Genomic DNA, 23,263 nt, shown 5'->3' with positions numbered 1-23,263 from the left:
GAACAATCTTACCCCCAAAGGATAATAACTTTCATTTCCATCCTGCAAGCTTCTTTTACACTTTTACCAACGACTCAAATAAACAACGCACCATACACCCACATACAATGACACTCCTAAATAAATACAAGGCCATGATCCTTCTCTATAACTTGTCAAACTTATCAAATCTTCCTTCCTTATTAGTGAAAATGATGAAGAAAAAAATAAAGAAGATTTACTTGGGCATAATATTTTGAGAGGAATCTCTACCTCCATTCAAAAATAACAGAAGGTCATTCGCATATAAAAGATGTGTAATAACCCTGCCCCCCATTGGCTGAAATGGCTTTAATTTCTCCAATTAAAATTCTCGACGTAGCAAACGCGACAAAATCTCCTCCGTCAATATAAAACGATAAGGCGATAACGGATCGCTTTGACGTAAACCCTGGGATGATCTAAAATAACCCTTCAAGCTTCCATTTAACATAACTGAAAAAACCGGTGAGGAAACACAGTTATAAATGATAGTTCAACACCTCTCTGAAAAGTCCAACCTCTTCAATGCCTCTTGGTTAAGTCTGAGTACCTGCATCCATGTAGCGTCCCTCCATACTATTGGGTCATGTGGAAGTTGTCGCTCTTCATGTAGTAACGCTTGTCGTAAGAATATGCTCCCTCTAAAATCGGTATTCAACACGTGGGTGCGATGCTGCTCAAACCTTTCCATTTGTTGCCAATGAGCTATAATCTCGATTTGTTCTTTCACGCTGGTTCTTGTGTCTATGCTCCCCTAATCCTAGCTACCGACAACGTGGACATACGTGCAGTGGTTCTAGTTCACACCATGCCCTATTATCACGGGTATGGTATATATGTAATATTACTAACAATCAATTGAAAATCCACACAGAGTCTTTTCATTCAAAAGTACAAGCACAAAAACATAGAGTTCTTAGCAGTCAATTGGCTCTAAGATACAAATAAATGAAGGTATTTAGTCTTCAACGAGTCCTCTCTTTTCCAGGTGGCTTCTTGGAAGTTCATATTGTTCCAAGGTACCTTGACCAGAGGTATCTTCCGAATCCTCAACTCTTGTTCCTTCCGATCTACAATCTGCACAGGCCACTCCTCATAAGATAGGTTCGACTGGAACTTAATACTGCTTGGCTCCATTATTACTAGTCGTCGTTCTTTGAATCTCTTTTTCAGAGAAGATACATGAAATAGGCCATGTATGCCCTGCATTTCTGCTAGTAGATCCAGACGATAAGCCACACGCCTAGTCCATTCTATCATTTCATAGGGTCCTACATACCGAGGACTTAGCTTCCCTCTTTCACCAAAATGGACCACTCCTTTCATTGGCCACACCTTAAGATATACCCTGTCTCCTACTACATCTGCACACATCCTAGTCCCATTTTGGATGCGTCGCTATACACCACATAGGGCTTGTGGGGTTCGAGTAATGCCAAAACTGGCATTGTAGTCAATCTTTTCTTTAACTCCTAAAACTTCTTTCACATTCCTCGCTCCAAACATACTTGGCGTTCTTCTTGGTTAAAGTCACAAGGTGTCCCAAAATTTTAAAGAAACCATCCACAAATCTCCGATAATACCCGGCTAAATCGAGGAAACTATGTATCTTGAGGGCGTTAGTTGGCTTCTGCCATTCCGTTATCACTTCTATTTTGGCAGGGTCAACTACTACGCCCTTGCTAGATATGATATACCCTAGAAACTTTACCTTTCTAAGCCAAAACTCGCATTTACTGAGTTTTGCATAAAGTTGGTGCTCTTGCAACCATTCTAATACAAGTCTCAAGTGTGCCCGGTGTTCCTCATCACTACGAGAGTAGACTAGAGTATCGTCAATGAAAACTACTACAAAGCTATCTTGATACGGCCTAAAGATTCGATTCATCAGATCCATGAATGTTGCTGAGGCATTTGTCAGTCCAAAGGGCATTACGAGGAATTCATAATGTCTATAACAGGTCTGAAATGTGATCTTAAGGACATCTTCCTCCTTGATCTTAAGCTAATGGTATCTCAACCTCATATCTATCTTAGTGAATACTGAGGCTCCTTGAAACTGATCCAAGAAATCGTCAACTCGTGGTAGTGGGTACTTATTTTTGATAGTCACTTTGTTTAGTTCCCAATAGTCGATGCATGCTCATGGATCTGTCATTTTTCTTCACAAACAATACCTGTGCAACCCATGGGGATGAACTACGTCGAATAAAGCCATTTTTTTAGAGTTCCTCAATTTGGGCCTTTAACTCTTTTAATTTTGCTGGGAGCATTCTATAGCGTGCTCTATGTACCGAGGCAGCTGTTGGTTCCAGATATATGACAAATTCCATCTCTTTGTCCAGGGATAATCCAGGCAAATCATTTGCGAAAACCTTTGGGAGGTCCTCTATTATGGGTATTCCTCATATCGCTATTGGTTCCCCCGCCTTATTTATTGTAACTAGTAGGTAGGCGGTTGCGCCATTTCTCATATATTTCTTTGCTTGACAAGTTGTAACCACCAACGGGGTTGTCTTGACTGGCTCACCTATGTAGCAGATTTTATTTGCAGTAGGTGGTTTGAACACTACCTCCCTCTTCCGACAATTGATCTTAGCATAATGCTGAAACAACTAGTTCATTCCTAAAACTATGTCAAATTCCGTCAAATGGAAAACGATTAGGCCGACCTTTAGCACTAGGCCTGCCACTTCCAATGGGTAGTCCTTAACTTCACGTGTAAACCCAACTATGGTTCCATTCGGAATAGCTACCAAAACCCTCTGCAGTAGAGGCTCTGAAGTCAAATCACATAGTCATACAAAAGTAGCACAAACAAAGGACCTTGATGCTCCAGAATCGACCAAAGCGCAGGTTGAGTGTTGCAACAACTTAATCAGTAATCGCTCTAGTGCACTTGCTTCGTCAGCTTCCAAATCTACTTCTCTTGGAGTGATGGCGTAGACTTTAGCTCCTATCGGGGCCTTGAGGTTGCCATTGGGCGCTGCTCCCACACTAGGTGTATTGCATGGACAATCTCAAATTAACTGGCTGGTCTGACCACACTTAAAATAGGCTCCCGTGGTCAATCAACATTCTCTGTTATGCCTTCCCCACACCTTCGACATGGTTTCAATTGACATCGATTAGGTTAAGTCTAACCTTCTAAGGTTGTCTAAGAGTGACGAAAAACAATCATAAAATTCAAAAATTTCAAATCATAATTTATGAGGAAAATAATTTAAAGAAAACTATGCAAAAATCATGATGCTTTGGTTACTATGCATGTGTGAGATGAATAGTACTTCTTAACTCAAGTTAGAAGCTTAACCATGGTTGGGACCTAGGGGCATTTGATTCAGCTTGGGTTTAAGGGAAACTAATGATATAGTGTATGTGGGTCCCATTTGGAAGAATGACATAAAATACAAGGCTTTGGGCTTCATGTGTTGGGCTTTTATTAGGCCATATGAGCAAGCCTTGCCTTGGTTGTCTGCTTAGGGTGGGCTTATTCTATCTTTGGCCTCAAAAGTCTACTAGGTTGGGTCCTAATATTGGGTCTTTCTTAGATTTGGCCAATAGCCTTCACTCTTACTAAGTTAGGCCCAATAGCCTGAAGTCCAATACATTGGCCCTAATATCTAGTGTCCTTTATGAAGAGCATAATGTCTTAATTCTCCCAAGTTGTGCCTAGGGCTTTTAAATCTATCCTTAGACCATCCATTTGCCATGTGTCATACCACTATTGTCATTTTGGAATTAATCCTTAGAATTACTAAAACACTAAAATCTTCTAATAATTCTAACTAAACCAATGGTGTGAATTCTTATGCCAATTAAGCTATAACATTTCCTTAAAAAAAATCACAAATAAGAGTAGCTAGGATTTTAGGAGCAAAATCCAAGTCCTAAGATAATTTTAAGCGGGGTGTTACAAAATATTCGTCACCTTCCCTTTGGAATTTTGCATATATTTGTGAATAAAGTGCGAAATGTGATTTGCGAAGGAATTGGAATGCCAAATTTTGTATTCTCGTTAATGAACCTCGAAATGAGTCCAAAAGAGAACAAATAACTATCATTTTTAGGTTTGTTGATAAAAATAGTTTTATTAGAGAGCAATTTTTTCGTATTGTGCATGTCAAAGATATCATGGCACTAACTCTAAAAAAACAAAATGAGATATGTGTTGTTCTTTCTCATTACAAAACAATAGATACGATTTCGGGTAAGCCGGAGAGCTTGGGCCAGCCGTCTATTACATAATCTAAGTCAGTCCTCCCTGAAATTAAAGAAGGGAAAGCACTATTCTTTTAGGTCTTGACCACGTAATCAGAGGCTTAAAAGGGTCTCTGAAGTGGAATATTTTTTATGTGTTGGACGGATGACCGTGTTACCAGATGAGCTGCTTTGCTAGACTTATGTAAAGTGGAATTCACCTTTTATGCCACCTGAAGGGCCTTATTTAAGATAGAAGAATGAGGTTGAAGCAAGAGACTCCGGGTTTTGGACCTCTAAATTGAGAATAGTTGAGGTCAGAGATTTGATGGTAGAAGTAATATGCGTGGTGAATCAAATAGATTACAAGCTTTATTTCTTAAATATTGTTCCTATGCATATTATGTGCATTGTTGGGCTCATAAACTACTCTGCAGCCTCTAGAGAAGCCAAACATGTTTATTAGTTTTTTGTCCATTTGACATCTATTATCAATATTGTTATTGATTTTTCTAAACGTAATGATGAATTACAATCTATTCAAGCTGTTGAAATTGAAAATTTGATCGCTTCTAGTGAGCTGGAGATATCAGATGGGGATCTCATTTTAAATTTGTTTGTAGCTAGATAAGAAAGTTTGGTGCTACTTGGTCAATTATCAATATTATCTCAAATCAGGGATCAAATTATTCTCAACGTGGTGACTTACATATATTAACATTATTTAAATTTATTCTGATATTATATATGATGAAGAAAATCATCAGAATCACCAATGCACTTTGCCAATCTTTGTAGCAAAATTCCCATGACATTGTGAGTGCCATTACCCTAGTTTTAACTACAAAAGTACTCATTCAAAATTTGAGAGATGATGGGTGGGAGTCTTTAATTACTGATGTTAAATCATTTTATGAGCAACACCAAATTGATATGTTTGATATGAATGGTCATTATACTAGAGCTTGAAGTAAATCTCATCATCAAGTTGACAAGTCATTGACAACAACGGAGCATCATTTTAGAATTGATATATTTACTGCTACAATATACTTCCAATTGCAAAATTGAACAATATAATTAATGACCATACAATGGAACTTCTCATTCTTAGTTTTGCTTTAAACACTAAAGGTTAAAGGTGCATACAAATCTTTTAAAATTGATGATATATGCAAATTGGTTGAGAAGTTTTATCCACAAGATTTTACTAAGCAAGAAAAATTCATTTTGAGAATTCAATTGCAACATTATGAGCTTGAAGTGCTAACGCATCTAGATTCTTAAGATATGTTTACATTATCTAAACTATGATGAGGACTAGCAATTTCAGAAAAGTCAAAGATTTATTATTTGATTGACATGTTAATTCGTCTAATATTAAATCTTCATGTTTCTACTACTACTATTGAGTGAGCATTTTCTGTCAAGAAAATTATAAAAACTAGATTCCATACTCGAATAGAAGATGAGTTTCTTGCAGATCATTTGCTAGTTTATATCGAAAAATAAATTGTCAAAAATTTCATTTCAGAGATGATAATAGACGAATTTTTTTCCATGAAATATTGTTGTGGATCCTAATTTGAAAGGAAAATCCTAAGTTTTTATTTCAATTTCTTTTCTTTTTATAAAGGTCTCTAGCAAAATTGTTGAGATCAAGAGATTTAGAGCAGGAGATATAGATAGCAAACCAGGAAAGTTCTATTGCTAGATGTGTGATCCTTCCCCTTCGTTAGAGCCCACTTCGGCAAATCTTCCAATATTTCTCTCCCTAAGGGATCGAGCATGACATATTTTTTTGGTCCCAGACTCCATTCTGAAATGCAAATGATAAACGATTGTACAATATATGTGGTAGAGTAAAAAAAAGTACATTAGTATACCTTGAAACTTGAAAACATCTCCCTTCCACGTGCCTAACCACTGTATATTATTTGTGAATCTTTCTGTTTGCATGCGTCTTTGTATTAGACTGTATATTTCCCACACCTGACTCATATATGTAATATTTTTAAGCATTGACTTGAGAAAGGTGCTAATGGTCCGCATCGTTAGTTCAAATTTGTTGTTTTTTATTTTTATTTTTATTTTTTTAAAATATATTTTTAATATTTCTAATTATTAAAAAAATTAAAAAAATATATATACAATTTTACTAATTGTCACTTCATTAATCATTAAATAAAAAAAATTAAAATATTTGAGCAATGATTTTGAGCAATAATTTCATTGAGAAAATACATTTTTTAATATCTTTTTATTATACGTCAAGTCCTTTAAATACTTTTTTTTTTTTTTTTTATCTTCTTAATAATTTTTCTATTTTCTATTTAAGGGGATCTAGCTGTAGTGCCAAATTTTATGTTGATAGTGCTAGACTAAATTGAGGAGTTAGATCAATGCAAATATGACAATATCTATCAAATTCGTCAGATTGAGGTAATATAATTATTGATGTAATAGTATTTTACCCATAACTTTAGCTACAAATATCATAAACACTTATAAAAACTCAATTTGAAAAGTTCTTTGGCAGTAGAAAACCATAAACAAAAAGACTACTACGTTTCTCTGCCGAACTCTCTCTCTCAAAACTCCCGTTTCCAGATCTGGCTCGAGGGGGTGGGAGCTTCGACTCTTCCCCCTCCCTCTCTTCTCCCCACCCTCCGTACCCTCTGTGTAGTGCTCCATTTTGTTTTGGTTTGTTGTGTTTTGCAGGCTAAATAAGGGAAAAACGAGGATCTAGATCCTCCGGGTAACATAGATCAACACGCGCCTCTCCATGGCGTTGACCAGCCGCCAATCTTCAAGACTACTAAAGGCGGCGCCAAACGGAATGGCGAGTTGCTCGCGTGTACGACCAGAAGTTATCGGAGACGTTTGGCGAGTGGCCCTCTCGCGCCGTTGCGAGGCCCTCAGCCGTCGTCACGCGCGGCGCCACTGGGTTTTGTGAGTCTGGATCCTCCAAGATCGGTCGACGTTTTTCCCCCAGGGTGGCGCTTGGACCAGTGTCTGTGTCCGCTGTTACAGTAGTTTTCATTGTATTTTATTTCGTGTCTTGTTCTTCTTTTATTGAAAATAATAATCCAAAAAAAAATTTGTCCCGTCGGACCTTAGTCCGATCGGTGTGTTCTCCCCTCTTCGTTTAGGCGGTGTATGGGGTTTGGTGCACCCTACTCTGCATGGTCGGGATATGGGTTTTATCACCTGGTTACTGTTACTCTGTCGGGGATAGAGATGTGCACGACGGATCTCTTAGACTTAGGTCTTTAGAGATCTGTCGTCTGAACTAGACCATGTCTGCCACGGAAGTGTGCTGGAGAGCTATTAACATTTGTAACTGACTTTTTAAGTCATTTTTGTGTGTTCATTATTATGAATGAAATGTGATCCTTATTCTAAAAAAAAAAAAATAGGTTTGAAAAGTTCTTCACGACCTGTACACTGAGGTCGCCACAATAGGTGGTCAACCTTTTGACCCCAAAATTAACCATTTTTGTCTTCATATGTTTCTATTTTGTAATTAGCATTTTTTATGTAGTTTCCTCTCATTTAGATTCCTTGCCCCTGCTTTACAATAATCTATAATTTTAAAGCATCTCTTTTTCACTGTGATATGTTCGGGATTTTACTCTATTATCATAGCACTCTCATTGGCTACTTTATCTTATACTTTAAAACATATCACCAAAATTCACTTATTCTATTTTACATACTAATTTTTAAAATATAGCATATATCATCTTATTTATTTTTTCTCTATATCATTTAAATTTTTAATATTTTTTATTCATTTCAAATCTTTTTTCTAACTACCAGTAATATCCTCATATATTTTGATATTTACAATATCTGCCATATACATCACTTCCTTCCAAATGATGGCACTTCCGTAGAATTAAGATAGTTTGACAGGTCAAAACCACTTTAAAAAAAAAAAAAAAACATTTAGCCGCATGTTGCATTGCAACTCCAAGTTGTCCACCTCTCATTCCACATGCAACCCCAAAATAAAATAAAAAACCTTTAGCCCCATGTTGCATAGCAACTCCAAAATCCCAGTTGTCTTGCCTCTCATTCCAAATGCATGCCTCCTATAACCACCCAAACGAATGGGATATTCAGCATTATTGGACAACCTTAACAACATTAAAAAATAAGACATTTTCTCATTAACATTGTTGTCATAGTCCTATTCTCTATTTGCTTGTTTACCTAGGCAATGATATTATTAATATTTTAGGATATGAGAGATAATAGTGTTTTAGGGCTCGTTTGTTTTCGCAGATGAGATCAGTTGAGATTAAAGTTAAAAAGTTGAATAAAATATTGTTAGAATTTATTTTTTAATATTATTTTTATTTTGAGATTTGAAAAAGTGGAATTGTTTATTTTATTTTGTATTGGAAGTTAGGAAAGTTGTAATGATTAGATGAGATGAGATATTTTCTGAAAACAAACGAGGCGATCAATCAATATTAATGCTAGATGTATTCATATTGGAGTCTAGGCATATGGTTGTAAAACAACACTATTGCTCATACCCCAAAATCTCAGTTGTCTACCTCTTCTTTCACATGCATGCCTCTTGTAAACACCCAAATGAAAGGGATATTCAGCAATACTTAGGCTCAATTCGAAACTTGTTGACGGTATTTTGTCATCCTAAAAAATTTTACACCGGTTTAAATTCTACAATGTAAACAATGAAGTTCCACTAGGTATTGTCTCATCTTAGTACTTAGGATCGTGATAAACATAAAAGACTAAAACAACCGGAAAATATTGTTTTTCGTGACTAACTCCAAACTCGTGATTTGACGTGGTGTGAAATAAAATGACATGTCATGACGTGACATGTAAGTATGACTTGCAACATGACATAGCAAGACGTGTAACAGTTAAACATGGCATGACATAATATAATATATAACAGGTAATTTCGTACTTGAAAATAAAATATGGCATAACATAACTTAATATATAGACATATATATATATTTATATATATATATATATATATAACTTAACTAATATGAATGATGGTTTCTTATCACCATACACACATAAATACCCTGAAAATAAGTTAGAGGCATAACATAAAAAAGTGCAAAATAACAGAAACTGTAATGAGATATTTTTAAAGGTTAGAAACTCCTCACTAACATACTTAGAAATATAAAATCACTTATAGCAAAATTACCATTTTACCCCTCTATATGTTGGAAATGACATTTTACCCATAATTTAAGGATTTCGCATCCTAACTCCATAATTCATCAAAATTTACATTTCTCATATAAATTTTGTCCTAAATCTAAATATCTAATTAGAAAAATTTTAAACAAAACATAGTTATAAGAACCAAATATAGGCCAAAACATACAAATATTAAAATCCTTGATTTTTGTTACAATTCTTTCAAACTCTAACTTTCATGCTAAAATCGAATCATGAAACATACAAAAATTATATCCTATGCCTTAATATCATGCTAGGACATCAACAAAACTCACATCATAACAATTACAATTCCTTCATGCCAAAACATCAAATCTTTTGACAACAAAGAACAACCCATGATATTCTTGGTCTATCCTTCTTCAAATCAATTCCAAGAACTCCAAAAGTTCAAAAATATACACTTAACATGTTCATAAATCAATCCTAATAAATATCATGCTTGAAAAAAAAGTCAAAGATCACAAAACATGAACCAACATAATCAGTTTGCACATTATTCCAAAACCAAGTACTATATATTTTGGTTTTTTATCAAACCACTAGATCTGAATTTTCCATGAAGTAAATCATAAAGAAACAACATCATATACTTCATATACTTCCATGAAGTATTAAACGCAAGATCACAAGGAAAACATTACATATAAACACAACAAAACCTGTGAGCCTTAAGTTTGTGTTCCCACCAGACCTTAACATGCATAAAAATTCATTTCTTCAATATCACAACAAAAAATCTTCAAAATAAATTCCTAACACATAGATCAGAGTCCTTATAACAACATATGTGAATATCAAGACTATAAGAGCATGCTTCCATAACAACACATCCAAGATTTCTCAAAACAGAAACAATTTTTACACCAATAGTTTCCAACTTTCTAGATATATATAAAATTCCTACTAAAAACTTTCAACATGTAATAAATCCACATCAACATTCCATGTTAACATGTTAAATTTAAACCATAAAAATATCGGACCAAGATCTTGCCAAGAACTTCATAAACAAAATCAAAGAATCACACACTAGCTAAATCTTCTCCCAGTATGACCTTTGCATGCATAAATAGATTTTTCACCAAACAAACGTCAACAAAAAGTTTCACAAAGTATGCCAATGGAATCTAGACACAAAGAGAAATAACTAATATACAGAGATTTTTGTAAGAATCTACTTACAAAAGCTTCAAAAAATTCAAGCAAGAAAGGTCAAAAAATTATCTCAAGTCTCTCCTTGAGTTCTCTCCATGAAAGTGAATCAAAAGTGACAAAAATCTAAGGGACAAGCCATGGATGAGTGCACATGGTGGAGCTTTTTAGTGGGCCTTAATTGGCCCAAATCGATTGGTTCAATAGGGTTTGGTTTAGGGTTTCAGTTTTAACAAGCCCAAATCTAATTTTTATTGGTCTAATAAAAATATTATGGCATAAAAGAATGGATAAGGGTGTAATGATATCAATCTTAATGGCTAATAGCATATGAAAATGATTTAATTAAATGATTAAACACTAGGCTAAAATGTCTACATTTAGGGTTTGGGAAAACAATTTAGGGTTTCACTAGAGTTGAAACCCTATTTAGTTTGGCACAAAAATCAATGATTGGATGGAATAGTGTGTCTAACTTAGGTGACATGATCACAATGCTTGATTTTCTTTCATTTCCTATACATTTCGTTTCATTTGGTGCCAAGTGTGGCTAAGATCTTTCCATGTGTCCAAATAAAACTTCTCTAAACTGATTTGGAAACGATTGGATTGTGTGCTAACACTGGTGTTACTATTCACTCCGAAAATGGTGAAAATAACTTTGTACCATAAAATCCTAAATAATCCTATGAAACTTAGAGTGCAAATCTCAACTCCTAAACATCTTGAATAAATCAAAACATGTTTTCTAACAACTATCATCTAGAAAATGAAAATCGTTTTATTGTGCCGTAAAATATTAAATATTCATCTGAGACTAATAGCGCAAATCGTTTCTAATTCTCACACTCCTAAGTACTTCAAATAAATAAAATTACATTTTTGTCACCAAAGTGGGTAAGAACTGACTACGTGACAGACTAAAACCTACGTGATTGCTTGCTTCGTGAGATCTTTATGGGATTTTCATCCACTGAATTTCTAGTGGACTGTTACAGTTACCACCTAAGAGGAATAAGGATAACAAAATGAATCTCAAGGAGGGCACAATACTAGTAGACCATACAAATACCCTTTTTACCAAAAATCTGAGATTGAAAAAATAGTGAAAGAATTGCTCGATGCAAGAGTGGTTAGAAGTAGCCAGTCTCCATTTTCTTCACTTGTACTTTTAGCGAGGAAAGTTGATGGATCATGGCACATGTGCATTGATTATAGGGCACTTAATAGGAAAGTGGTGAAGGATAAGTTTTCCATTTCTATTATTGATGAATTGTTGAATGAGCAGTGTGGAGCAACATTTTTTCCAAACTAGACCTCAAGTCTGGATACCATCAAATTTGTGTTAGGGAGGGTGATATTGAGAATACTGCATTCAAAACACACCAAGACACTATGAGTTTTTAGTTATTCCTTTTGGCTTAACCAATGCTCTAGCTTCTTTTCAGGCCTTGATGAATAGGTATTCCAACATTTCTTAAGAAAATTTGTTATAGTTTTCTTTGATGATATATTGGTATATAGCATGAACAAGGAAGAATATTTACGACACTTATCAATGGTACTGGAAATCTTAGCAAGCAACACACTTTTTCATAAGAGAAGTAAGTGTAAGTCTGGTTATGAGGAGATTGACTATCTTGGGCACTTAGTTTCTGCTAGAGCGGTAAGAGCATATCCATCCAAGACTAAGGCTATGATTGAATAGCCTTTACCAAAATCCATTAAGTCTTTAAGGGGGTTCCTGTGACTAACTAGATATTACAGAAAATTTGTGAGAATCTATGGTTTGATCTCTGGTCCACTCATTGAATTATTGAAGAATGATGCCTTTATTTGGGGGTCTGAAGCTTCACAACCTTTTGAGGCATTAAAATAAGCAGTAACCAACCCACTTGTTTTAAACTTACCTATTTTTTTAGGCATTTTTTTATCAAGTGTGATGCATAAGAAAAGGAGTATTGGGGCTATGTTGATGTAAGATGGAAGACCCTTGGTATACCTAAGTCAAGCCTTAAATGGAAGACCCTTGGCTATCAAGAAGTTGAGACCCTACCATTTGGGGACTACTATTGTTATAAAAGTTGATTAATAGAGTTTAAAATTTTTGTTGGAGTAGAAGATAGGGACCCCATCAAAATAGAAATCGATAAGGAAGTTACTTGGGTATGATTTTACCATTGAATACAAGAAGAGAATGTGGCTGCAGACGTTCTTTTAAGAAGGGATGAGGTTATAAAGAGCTTGTCTGCTATCATAGTTTTGGATCTAGTTTGGTTTGAAGATTTAAAGGCTTCTTACTTGCAGGATGAACAAGTTTATGAGATTTGTAAAAACTTACAACGAGGGTCTGCTACTTATCAAACCTTTGAAGTTAAAAAAAAAGGCTATTATTTAAGAAATAAAGATTAATTTTGTCAGCTCTATATCTTTTGAAGGAACAAGTATTGCAGTTCATGCACAATATTGCTTTTGGGGGACATTCTAAATATAAAAAATCTTTGCATCGAGTCAAGGCAAATTTTATTTGAACTGGAATGAGGAGGGACATTAAGAAGTTTATTAGAAAATGTGCAAATTGTTAAAAGTACAAGGTGGAGAATTCGCAACTAACTAGATTGTTACAACCATTGCCAATTCCCACTAGATCATGGAGTGATATATTCGTGGATTTTATCGGTGCCCTTTCTGTCTCAAAAGGATTTTTTGATATTTTTGTAGTGGTTGATTGATTTACAAAATCTGTTTATTTTTTGCCATTATCTCATCCTTACAATGCAGCTTCAGTGGCTAAGCTTTTTATTTTTAAGATCTTCAAGTTACATGGTATGCCAACAACAATTGTAACAAATAGAAATGTGACTTCCACGGATAATTTTTGGAGGGAGCTATTTAGAATACATGGCACTAAGTTGCATTTCAGCTCTCCTGCCATCCTCAATTAGATGGGAAGACTGAAATAGTCGACACGTGTGTGCAGCAGTATCTTAGATGCTTTGTGTGTGTGAGACCAAAGCAGTGGGCTCATTGGCTTCCTCTCACAAAATGATGGTATAACACATTAGTCCACACATCAACTAGAATTACACCATTTAAGGCCTTGTATGGTGTTCCACCCCTTACCATTTGAGACAGTCGATTCTGAGTTGAAATCAAGGGTAGAAATTTTAATGTTGTTGAAGAAGAATCTCCTAGCTGCTCAAACTAACATGAAACAACAATATGATAAACACCACACACAAAAGCAATTTCAGGTTGGAGATTGAGTGTATTTGAAGTTTCAGAAGTATAAAAAGTAGAGTTTGGTTCAAGTTGCTAATCCTAAGCTAGCAGCAAGATGTTGTGGCCAATTTAAAGTTCTGAAACTCATTGGGGAAGTAGCATATAAACTGAAAATGCCACAAAATTCATCTGTCTATCCAGCTTTCCAAGTCTCAAGATTGAAGAAACATGTTGGACCAACAACTAATATTTCATCCTCATTTCCATTACTTGATTCTCATGGGGGGTTTAGGACAAAATCCAAGGCTATATTGCAAATTAAGAAGAATGCATTCCCTTAACAACAAACCATTGATTGAGTTAGTGGCTAAATGGAGTGGGGCGCCTGAGTAAGACTCATCTTGCATTCCTGTGAGCAGTTGCGAGCTCACTATACCTTGTGGGCAAGGTCTTTCGATGAGGGGGAAAGTTGTTATGAGCATTATAATGGCAGTGGCATGGATGGAAGTGCAGTGGAAGAATAGTGGAGGCATGTCAAGGGGGAGTTAAGAGGAATTCAAGGAGTTGAGAGTTCGTACTCAATTGAGAGGCACGTGATTCATTAAACATGTAAATTTACAAGGTAGCCTCATCTACTGTAAATAGATTACATGAATATCCACTACACGAAAACTGCTCATTTGCAGCTAGTTAATTCTAATGAAATGACTATTTACAGTTAAAATGAGTCTGTTTTGGTCACAAATAGTCTTTTTACCACAACTAAATGGTCATAAATATCTGTTTTTCCTGTAGTGATCCTTCCCAACTGTAATGAGAATAACGACCTCCATTGTTGTATAAATACTTATGAAACTTTCATTGTAAAAGGCATTCAAAAAAGTCAATAAAGATTCTATTATTGTAATTTGCGATGAGTCTTGTAAGTGGAAAATAAAAAATGTATGTTGTGACCAAAGCTTGTCGCCTGAAAAAGTGGATAGTTCATCTCAAATAGCCATGCATATTATTCATGAACTGGTCCAGCATTATCACTACCACACATTTGTGGCGCTTTGTTTTTCCTTCGGAAGAAGTATATTATTGTTACAATTTTTCCAAGAAAAATGTTTTAAGTACAAAGAAATTCTATAAAAGGAAACCAACAAACTAATATGGCTTGATATGGTACGTTAGATTGTAATGCTACTTTTATTATAAAATAGATCTAGCGTACTATCATATGAAATCATGTTAGTTTGTGAATTTACTTTTTTGAAATCTCTTTGTGGCTGCACTTCTCTTTTTCTATGGCCGAAAGCTAAACACCGCTAATTAAGCCCAATTTTGTGGTAGTCAAAGCTATGTACGTACATATGAGATCTAAGAGGAGGAATATAGAGTTAAATTTATGATCTACTTGGAAGCCTACATTTGACAACCATATTTCATAACCATCAGCAAAAATCTCTTTTAATTTCCCCATTTTTTGTCTAGAAGTTTTTTATCTTCTCAAATGAAAAAAAAAAAAATTAATAGTATTGTTTCCTAAAATATAATAGTCAAATAGTACTATCGTTCTTATACTAAATATATACCTAATTAAATATATACTTATGATACATGATCAAGATCATAAAAAAGTACTAAGGACCCATATATTGTTTAATTAGCATGGTTTCTTCATTAGGTAAACCCACATGGCTTGGGCATAAATTACAACTAGGACAAACTGCGCGCGCAGACAGAAAGACGGAAAAACAAAAAAAAAAAGTCACATGGAGTTTCATATAAATAATGCATTGATCGTTATTTAAAAAAAAAAAAAAAACAAACAAACAACATCAACAACAAGAAATATGGAACTTTACATGATAGAACAAGCATTAGGGTTATCATCACTGAAAGCGGTACTGGTTTGATACCCAAAAAGGGTGGAATTATGAGAAGTAGGATTGTGATAGTAAGAAGCATGTGTCAAGTTTCAGATGAATTGAGAATTGACATAGTCGTGAAGCAAAGAAGATACAAAAGAAGATGAATTGGAAAACTTCCATGAAATGAAATTGATTGGTATCAATTACAGAGTACTTTAACTATATTTATATACACGGCTTAAATGAGAAAATGAGAAATAATAAACTAAATAACAAACTAACTACCATAACAGAAATAACTAACTCTCCTCTTCCTCTTCTAGTTTAACACGTGTAGCTTTAGATTTTAATTCCATTTGTTCAATCCGTGAGGCTATATTCCAACACCCCCCCTCAAGATGAACATGTATATTGAGGATGTTCATCTTGCGGAGAGCATGATGAAAAGGAAGAGAGCCTAGAGGTTTTGTTAATATATCCGCCAGTTGCAATCTTGAAGGGACATGGAAAAGCTTGATGATATTTTGTTGCAACTTCTCTCTAATAAGATGACAGTCTATTTGTATGTGCTTTGTTCTCTCGTGTTGGACTGGATTAGTTGCAATGGATAATGCGGATTTACTGTCTGTATAAACCAAAGTTGGCTGCTGGTGGTTGATAGCTAGGTCTTGCATTGCATAAAGGAGCCATTGGATCTCACAAGCTGTTGAAGCAAGGGCCCTATATTCTGCTTCTGCAGAAGATCTGCTGATTGTAGCTTGCTTTTTGCTCTTCCACGAAATTAATGAGTCACCCAAGAAAATGGCAAAACCTGTTACACTCCTTCGGGTGTCAACACATCCTGCCCAATCACTGTCTGAGAAGGCCTTGAGCTGCAATTCTGATGAAGCTGGAAAAAATAATCCTTGTCCAGGGGTTGCCTTGAGATATCTGAGAACTCGAATGGCTGCTTGGTGATGACTAACAGCTGGTTTGGATAAGAATTGACTGAGAACTTGGACAGAATAGGCAAGGTCAGGTCGAGTTATTGTTAAGTACAACAATCTTCCAACTAGTCTTCTGTAGGCTGAAGGGTCTTTATACATATCAGGATCTGAGGAAGATAGCTTTAGATTCGATTCCATTGGAAAAGTTGCAGGTTTAGCTCCAAGTACCCCAGCTTGTTCTAGTATATCTAGAACATATTTTCTTTGACAAATTGATATGCCATTTTTAGTTCTTGCTATTTCCAATCCGAGAAAATATTTGAGTTCCCCCAAATCTTTAATAGTAAACTTATCATGTAGAAAAGTTTTAAGCAATTGGATTTCAATCAAGCTATCACTAGCTAACAGAATATCATCTACATAGATTAGTAAAGCTATGAAGGAGGATTCAGATTTCTTGACAAACAAAGAACAATCTGAAATACCTTGAGTAAAACCATAATCAAGCAATGCTGTGGAGAGTTTAGCAAACCATTGTCTAGAGGCTTGTTTCAAGCCATATAGACTCTTAAGAAGTTTGCAAACTTTATTTTCTTCTTTGACAATCAAACCAGGTGGCAAGTCCATATAAACTTCTTCATGCAATTCACCATGTAAAAAGGCATTATTAACATCTAATTGGTGAAGATGCCAATTTTTAATAGAGGCTATAGCAAGTAGTAACCGAATGGAAGTAATTTTTGCTACTGGAGAAAAGGTGTCAAAAAAGTCCAAACCTTCTTGTTGAGTGTAACCTTTAGCTACCAATCTAGCTTTGTGTCTTTCTATAGTCCCATCTGCCCTATGCTTAATTCGAAATACCCACTTACAGCCTATGGTCTTTTTATTATTAGGGAGAGTAACAATTTCCCAAGTTTTATTTAATTCTAATGCATTTATTTCATTTTGCATGGCAATTTGCCATTCAGAAATTTTAGAAGCCAATTTATAAGTTTTGGGTTCTTGGGAAGCTGAAAGTGATGCAAGAAAGGCTTTGTGAGAAGTGGATAATCTATTTGCAGAAATAAAATCAGATATGGGGTATAGAATGTTTTTATTATGAGAGGAAGCAGCAATAGCAGATGAGTCAATGGCATTTGAAATGTGGGAAGCAGTTCCACAATAATAATCCTGCAAGTAATTTGGCACTTGTTTAACTCTTGAGGATTTTCTGAGATGTTGAGATTCTAGTTGAGTAACATGTTCATTGTTCAAAGGAAGGGGAACAGATTCATTGTGCAAAGGAAGTTGATGGTTGGTAAGGTTCTGGTTTGAGGTGATATTCGGATTTGAGTTCAGATTTTGCCTTGAGGCAATATGTTGATTAGAATGGATGTCAGGAGGATAAAAATAGAAATCTGAAGCAGAATTTGTTGGAGGGAATAAGAAAGTATGTAATTCAGGATTGGAAGGAAAAATCTTGAAAGGGAAGACATTTTCATAAAAAACTACATTTCTTGAAATGAATACTTTGTTGGTATGAAGATCTATTAATTTGTATCCTTTGGTATCAGAAGGATATCCTAAGAAGAGGCATTTTGTGGCTCTCGGGTCAAATTTATGTCTATGAGTTGTGAGTGTTGATGCAAAACAAAGACAACCAAAAACTTTGAGGTGAGAAAGATTAGGTGGTTTGTTAAAAAGCATTTCGAATGGGGTTTTGTTTTTGAGAAGAGGAGTAGGAATTCTATTTATGATGTGTGCTGCAGTGAGCACACAGTCACTCCAAAAGGTTAAAGGGATGTTTGATTGAAACATTAAGGCCCTGGCAGTGTTTAATAAATGTTGATGTTTCCTTTCCACAACTCCATTTTGTTGTGGAGTTTCCACACAACTTCTTTGATGCACAATGCCATTGTCATTATAGAATTGAGTCAATAGGAATTCAGGTCCATTATCTGATCTTATTGTTTTGACAAGAGTATTAAATTGTGTTTTTACCATGTTGCAGAAATTTTTGAGAATGGAAGGAACTTCAGATTTCATCTTGAGCATATATACCCAAGTACAACGTGTATAGTCATCAACTATAGTAAGAAAATATTTAAAACCAGAATAGGAAACAGTATTGAAGGGACCCCATATATCAGAATGTATCAAGTCAAACATTTTATTGGAATTGGTTTGAGATACAGGAAATGGAATCTTTCTTTGCTTTGCTAAATGACATACATCACAAACAGTAGAAGAATTAAAAGATATAGATGGCTCTAGTTGTTTAAGGAAAGGTAATCTTGAATTAGAAACGTGGCCTAGTCTGTGGTGCCAAGGATCTAATTGACTTAGAGTGATAGCTGATACAAAAGAAGAAGAATTATAGTTAGGTTGAGTGCAGGCAACATCTTTTGATATAGCTTGAGATAGGTGATATAATCCATGTTTTTCAAAGGCAATCCCAATCATCTTCTTTGTTGATTGGTCCTGTAAAAGACAGTAGGAGTTAAAGAAAGAAACACAAATGTTAGATTGTTTTGTTAGTTTAGAAACAGATAATAAGTTGAGTGTAAAACTGGGAACACATAACACATCATGCAAGGATAATGTATTTGAAAGTTTGATATTGCCAATGTGTGAAGCTGGAACAGAGTTCCCATTTGGCAAATTAATAGATGTGTTGATGGATGTGGGTGTAGAAGAATACAATAGGGGTGAACAGACCATGTGGTCTGTTGCACCTGTGTCCAGAATCCATGAGGACACATGCTGTAAAGATGAAGAAACAGAATAGTAAGGGTTCAAAGATTTACCAGAAATTTGAGAAGTAACAATGTTTACAGCTGGTGAAGTTGTTTGGGTAGATATTTGAGAGAAGTTAGAATTTGCAAGTGCTAGCAATTTATGGAATTCCTCAGAAGTTAAAGAGAACTTTTGATTGTCATTACTGGGTTGGATGTAGAGCTCAGAAGTTGATGTAGCAGCATGAGCAGCAGGTGGATTCCGTTTCCCTTTTGGTCCAGTCCAGCCAGGGGGGTAGCCATGAAGTTGAAAGCATTTCTCTATTGTATGGCCATTGTACCCACAGTGGGTGCAATATAAAGAAGATCTCTTCTGTTTGTCTTTGGAGAATTTCGATGGAACAAAGGTTGGAGTGGTTTGTTTGGCAAGCAAAGCATGAGTTTCATTGCTAACAGAATTATTGAGTTGTCTTTGGCTTTCCTCTTGAAGAAGTAAAGAGAATACTTTTGCCATACTAGGCAATGGTGAAACCATGAGCAATTGACTTCGAATTGAAGCATAGGAATCATTCAAGCCAACCAAGAATTTTAAGACATAATCAGACTGCTGTCTAATTAATAAGAAATCAAATAAGTTGCAAGTACAGGTTGCCATCTTGCCACAGCTACAAGTTGGGAATGGTCTGTAATTAATGTACTCATCCCATAAAGTCTTGAAAGAACTAAAATATTCAGTGATTGGTAGAGAATCTTGAGTGATAGAACTTAAAGATTTTTCAAGATGAAAGACTCTCGGACCATCACTTCTCAAGTATCTTGTTTTCAATTCTTTCCAAAGGTCAACAGCAGAAGCAACATAAAGAAGACTGTTCCTTATGTCCTTGGAAATAGAATTCATTAACCATGAGAGAACCAAGTTATTGGCACGTAGCCAAGCAGTATGAAGAATAGATTGATTAACAGGAGGAGCAAGAATTGTACCATCAATGAACACTGCCTTGTTCTTGACTGTTAGAGCAATGGTGATGGATCGACTCCATGCAATATAGTTATCACCAGTAAAGATTTCAGAAACAAGTAAGGCACCAGGGTTGTCACTTGGGTGCAAGTAGTATGGACTTGATGAATCATCTGAAGGGTTGATCATGCGATGAGAGGTATGGGAACTGACAGAGTCTTCTCCATCAGAAGTCATTTCTGGAAATTTTTCCAAGAAATGCAAGAAAAGTATGTAGCAGGAGAGTTACAGAGATTTCAGAGCAAAATCTATGTAAGGTTGCGGAAGCAAAGAACTATTTCTCAATCTGATACCATGTCAAGTTTCAGATGAATTGAGAATTGACATAGTCGTGAAGCAAAGAAGATACAAAAGAAGATGAATTGGAAAACTTCCATGAAATGAAATTGATTGGTATCAATTACAGAGTACTTTAACTATATTTATATACACGGCTTAAATGAGAAAATGAGAAATAATAAACTAAATAACAAACTAACTACCATAACAGAAATAACTAACTCTCCTCTTCCTCTTCTAGTTTAACACGTGTAGCTTTAGATTTTAATTCCATTTGTTCAATCCGTGAGGCTATATTCCAACAGCATGAGCATCGCCGTCGTAGCCGTGCTTGTAGTAGTTGTAGGAAGAGGCAGGCCGGGGGGCATAAAGATTCATTGGCCCGTTACAATAATATTGCTGTTGATCCGCACTGTAATTATTACTGTGGTGGAAGTGCTCCGGATTGTAGGGCAGCTGCCACAGTTCTGCCCTCCGCCCGGTCTTCCTCACTGTCTTAAGAACCTTCTTTTGGTCTGCCCATCCGGTGACCGTCACTTTCTGCGTCGCCATGTCTATGTCAACATCGTCCACGCCTGCATATATTATACATACAAAATTAGTTAAGGATCGATGAAAATGAACCCGATTTGAGGATCATGTCAGATCGATACGTACCTTTTAGTTTTAGAAGCGTATCTTTTACCTTGCTTTCGCATCCAGCGCAGTCCATGTGCACTCGCATCTCTATGGTCTGAATGAAAATAAATAGAATTTTAGGACACACCAAATTGAACAGAAACAGATCAGACTGCATGTAGATCATTGGTTTGCTTACTGTCATTTTGCTTGTTGTAAATGCTTCTCTCTCTCTCTCTCTCTCTCTGATCTCTGAACAAGAAGCAGGTGTCCGCGTGAAGGGGTCGAGAATGTTGGACGAAGAAATGTATGAACTCCAAAGCTATCGAGCTAGGCTCAGGCTCTCTCTTTGAGTTGCAGTGTATAAGCTATTTCACAGTTTTAGAATATAAGAGGCAAATGACAATGGATCGAGTGACCTCTATATATACATTATATATAGCAATGGAGTGACCTATATATATATAGATATGATCCGCTAGCTGGTTTGCAAGATCTCTTAATTTCGTACTGCACACTCATGAACGCGTCATTATCATTTCTTTCTCCATTAATGCACCGACTTTCACATATAATTATTGTCTTGTGGGCCGGATATTATAGGGGTTTCAAGCAAAGGAGGCATTACTTCGGATGGATCCCTTTCCAAAACCAATGGGCATGAGTAGCCACGTGCTAATAACATGTAGTACTCCGCCATTTCTTGCATGAGGATCCATACCAGCGACAAGCATTGGAGATTGGCGTTGACTTCATGCATATTAAGCATATATGGTACTATATAACATAATGTAAATATAACATGGGAATTGACTTTTATAGCTTAATTAATACCTTAGCAAATATTATATATATATACATCATTATTAAGTTGAGATAACAGGAGCATAACTTTGTGCTTAAATTACATCTTATATATTAATAATTAGTACCTTCAATATTAAGGTGAAGTGGAAAAAATATCCTCTCTATTAATTTATTTGAAATGAATAATACATTTTAGTTTAAATCATGAGATATATATATTTTCTTAATTATGATCATTATATATCAACCCGAAGATCGAATATATATATATATATATATATATATATACACACACACACACACATACGTTATTTCCCTTAATTTCATGGTCACTTTATTGGCTGGGATAGATCAGTACCAATATTTATACGTATGTACGCTTAAAAAATGGTCGAATCGGAAGTGAATATATAATACTCATGGATTAATTATAAGGCCATTATAATTTAATGCTGCGCTAGCTGGTACTTATATATAATCATTAAGCATTACTTATACATGATATATATGTACATATATATATATATATATATAGTACTTGATCATGGAAGTTGAGAGAAATGCACATGATAGCGATCGACCTTACCGGATCATGTTTTCAGCCTTATTAATTTTCCGTCAACACATGAAATTAAACTTTCCCATAGTGAAGCTAATTATTAATTTGGCAGGGTTTTTTATATCAATTCCTAGTCGAAGTACTTATATATTGATCATAGGTTGATGTCTTGCTGAGTACTTGTGATTTTAGGATTTTAGAGAAGCAGAAAATAGAATAATGAAATTTAACAAATGCATGCAAATTAACCCTGCACTTATAATTTAGAGTGGTTCATGACGTACTTTGGATTATAAGATCTGAAAGTACAGTACTAGCTATATATCACTACAACAAATACTAGTTTTTCTCGGGAGGGATTGTTGTCAGAAAAGGTATGAATTCCGTGAGAAAATGTCTTTACTAACCACAATTTCCTTAATTCGTAGGTCACTAGTGACATAAAATTGGTGACTTTAAGTATATTTTCCACGAAAGGCCTAACTTGTGGGAAAAAAACCACTTTTTTCCACCACTTAGGCTGTGTAGAACAGATATGGGGCTCGCCGCAAATTCGCCTAAACTAAATAGGATTCCCAAACCGACTCAAATCTGTAGTAGTATATATCTATATATCTATATATATATATATATATGTAAACCCC

The 23,263-nt window shown here is 35.3% G+C and overlaps 2 protein-coding genes across 2 annotated transcripts; both read right to left on the bottom strand.

The window, feature by feature from the left end:
* Positions 1-954: 954 nt before the first annotated feature.
* On the bottom strand, positions 955-1,395 carry LOC109018055. Its single transcript, XM_019000245.1, has one exon. It carries the CDS (start codon positions 1,393-1,395, stop codon positions 955-957), a length of 441 nt encoding a protein of 146 aa, XP_018855790.1.
* Positions 1,396-15,688: 14,293 nt separating this feature from the next.
* On the bottom strand, positions 15,689-21,368 carry LOC108998966 (heavy metal-associated isoprenylated plant protein 28-like). The gene is made up of 3 exons (XM_035687043.1): positions 21,293-21,368; positions 20,943-21,210; positions 15,689-15,791 (listed from the first exon to the last, which is right to left on the bottom strand). The coding sequence occupies exons 1-3, from the start codon at positions 21,357-21,359 to the stop codon at positions 15,689-15,691; spliced, it is 438 nt and encodes a 145-aa protein (XP_035542936.1). The 5' UTR covers positions 21,360-21,368.
* Positions 21,369-23,263: the final 1,895 nt, after the last annotated feature.

The sequence above is a fragment of the Juglans regia genome, unplaced genomic scaffold (assembly GCF_001411555.2).
Source record: "Juglans regia cultivar Chandler unplaced genomic scaffold, Walnut 2.0 Scaffold_57, whole genome shotgun sequence".
In the NCBI taxonomy this organism is placed as follows: Eukaryota; Viridiplantae; Streptophyta; class Magnoliopsida; order Fagales; family Juglandaceae; genus Juglans; species Juglans regia.
This window is presented reverse-complemented; position numbering and strand designations above follow the sequence as displayed.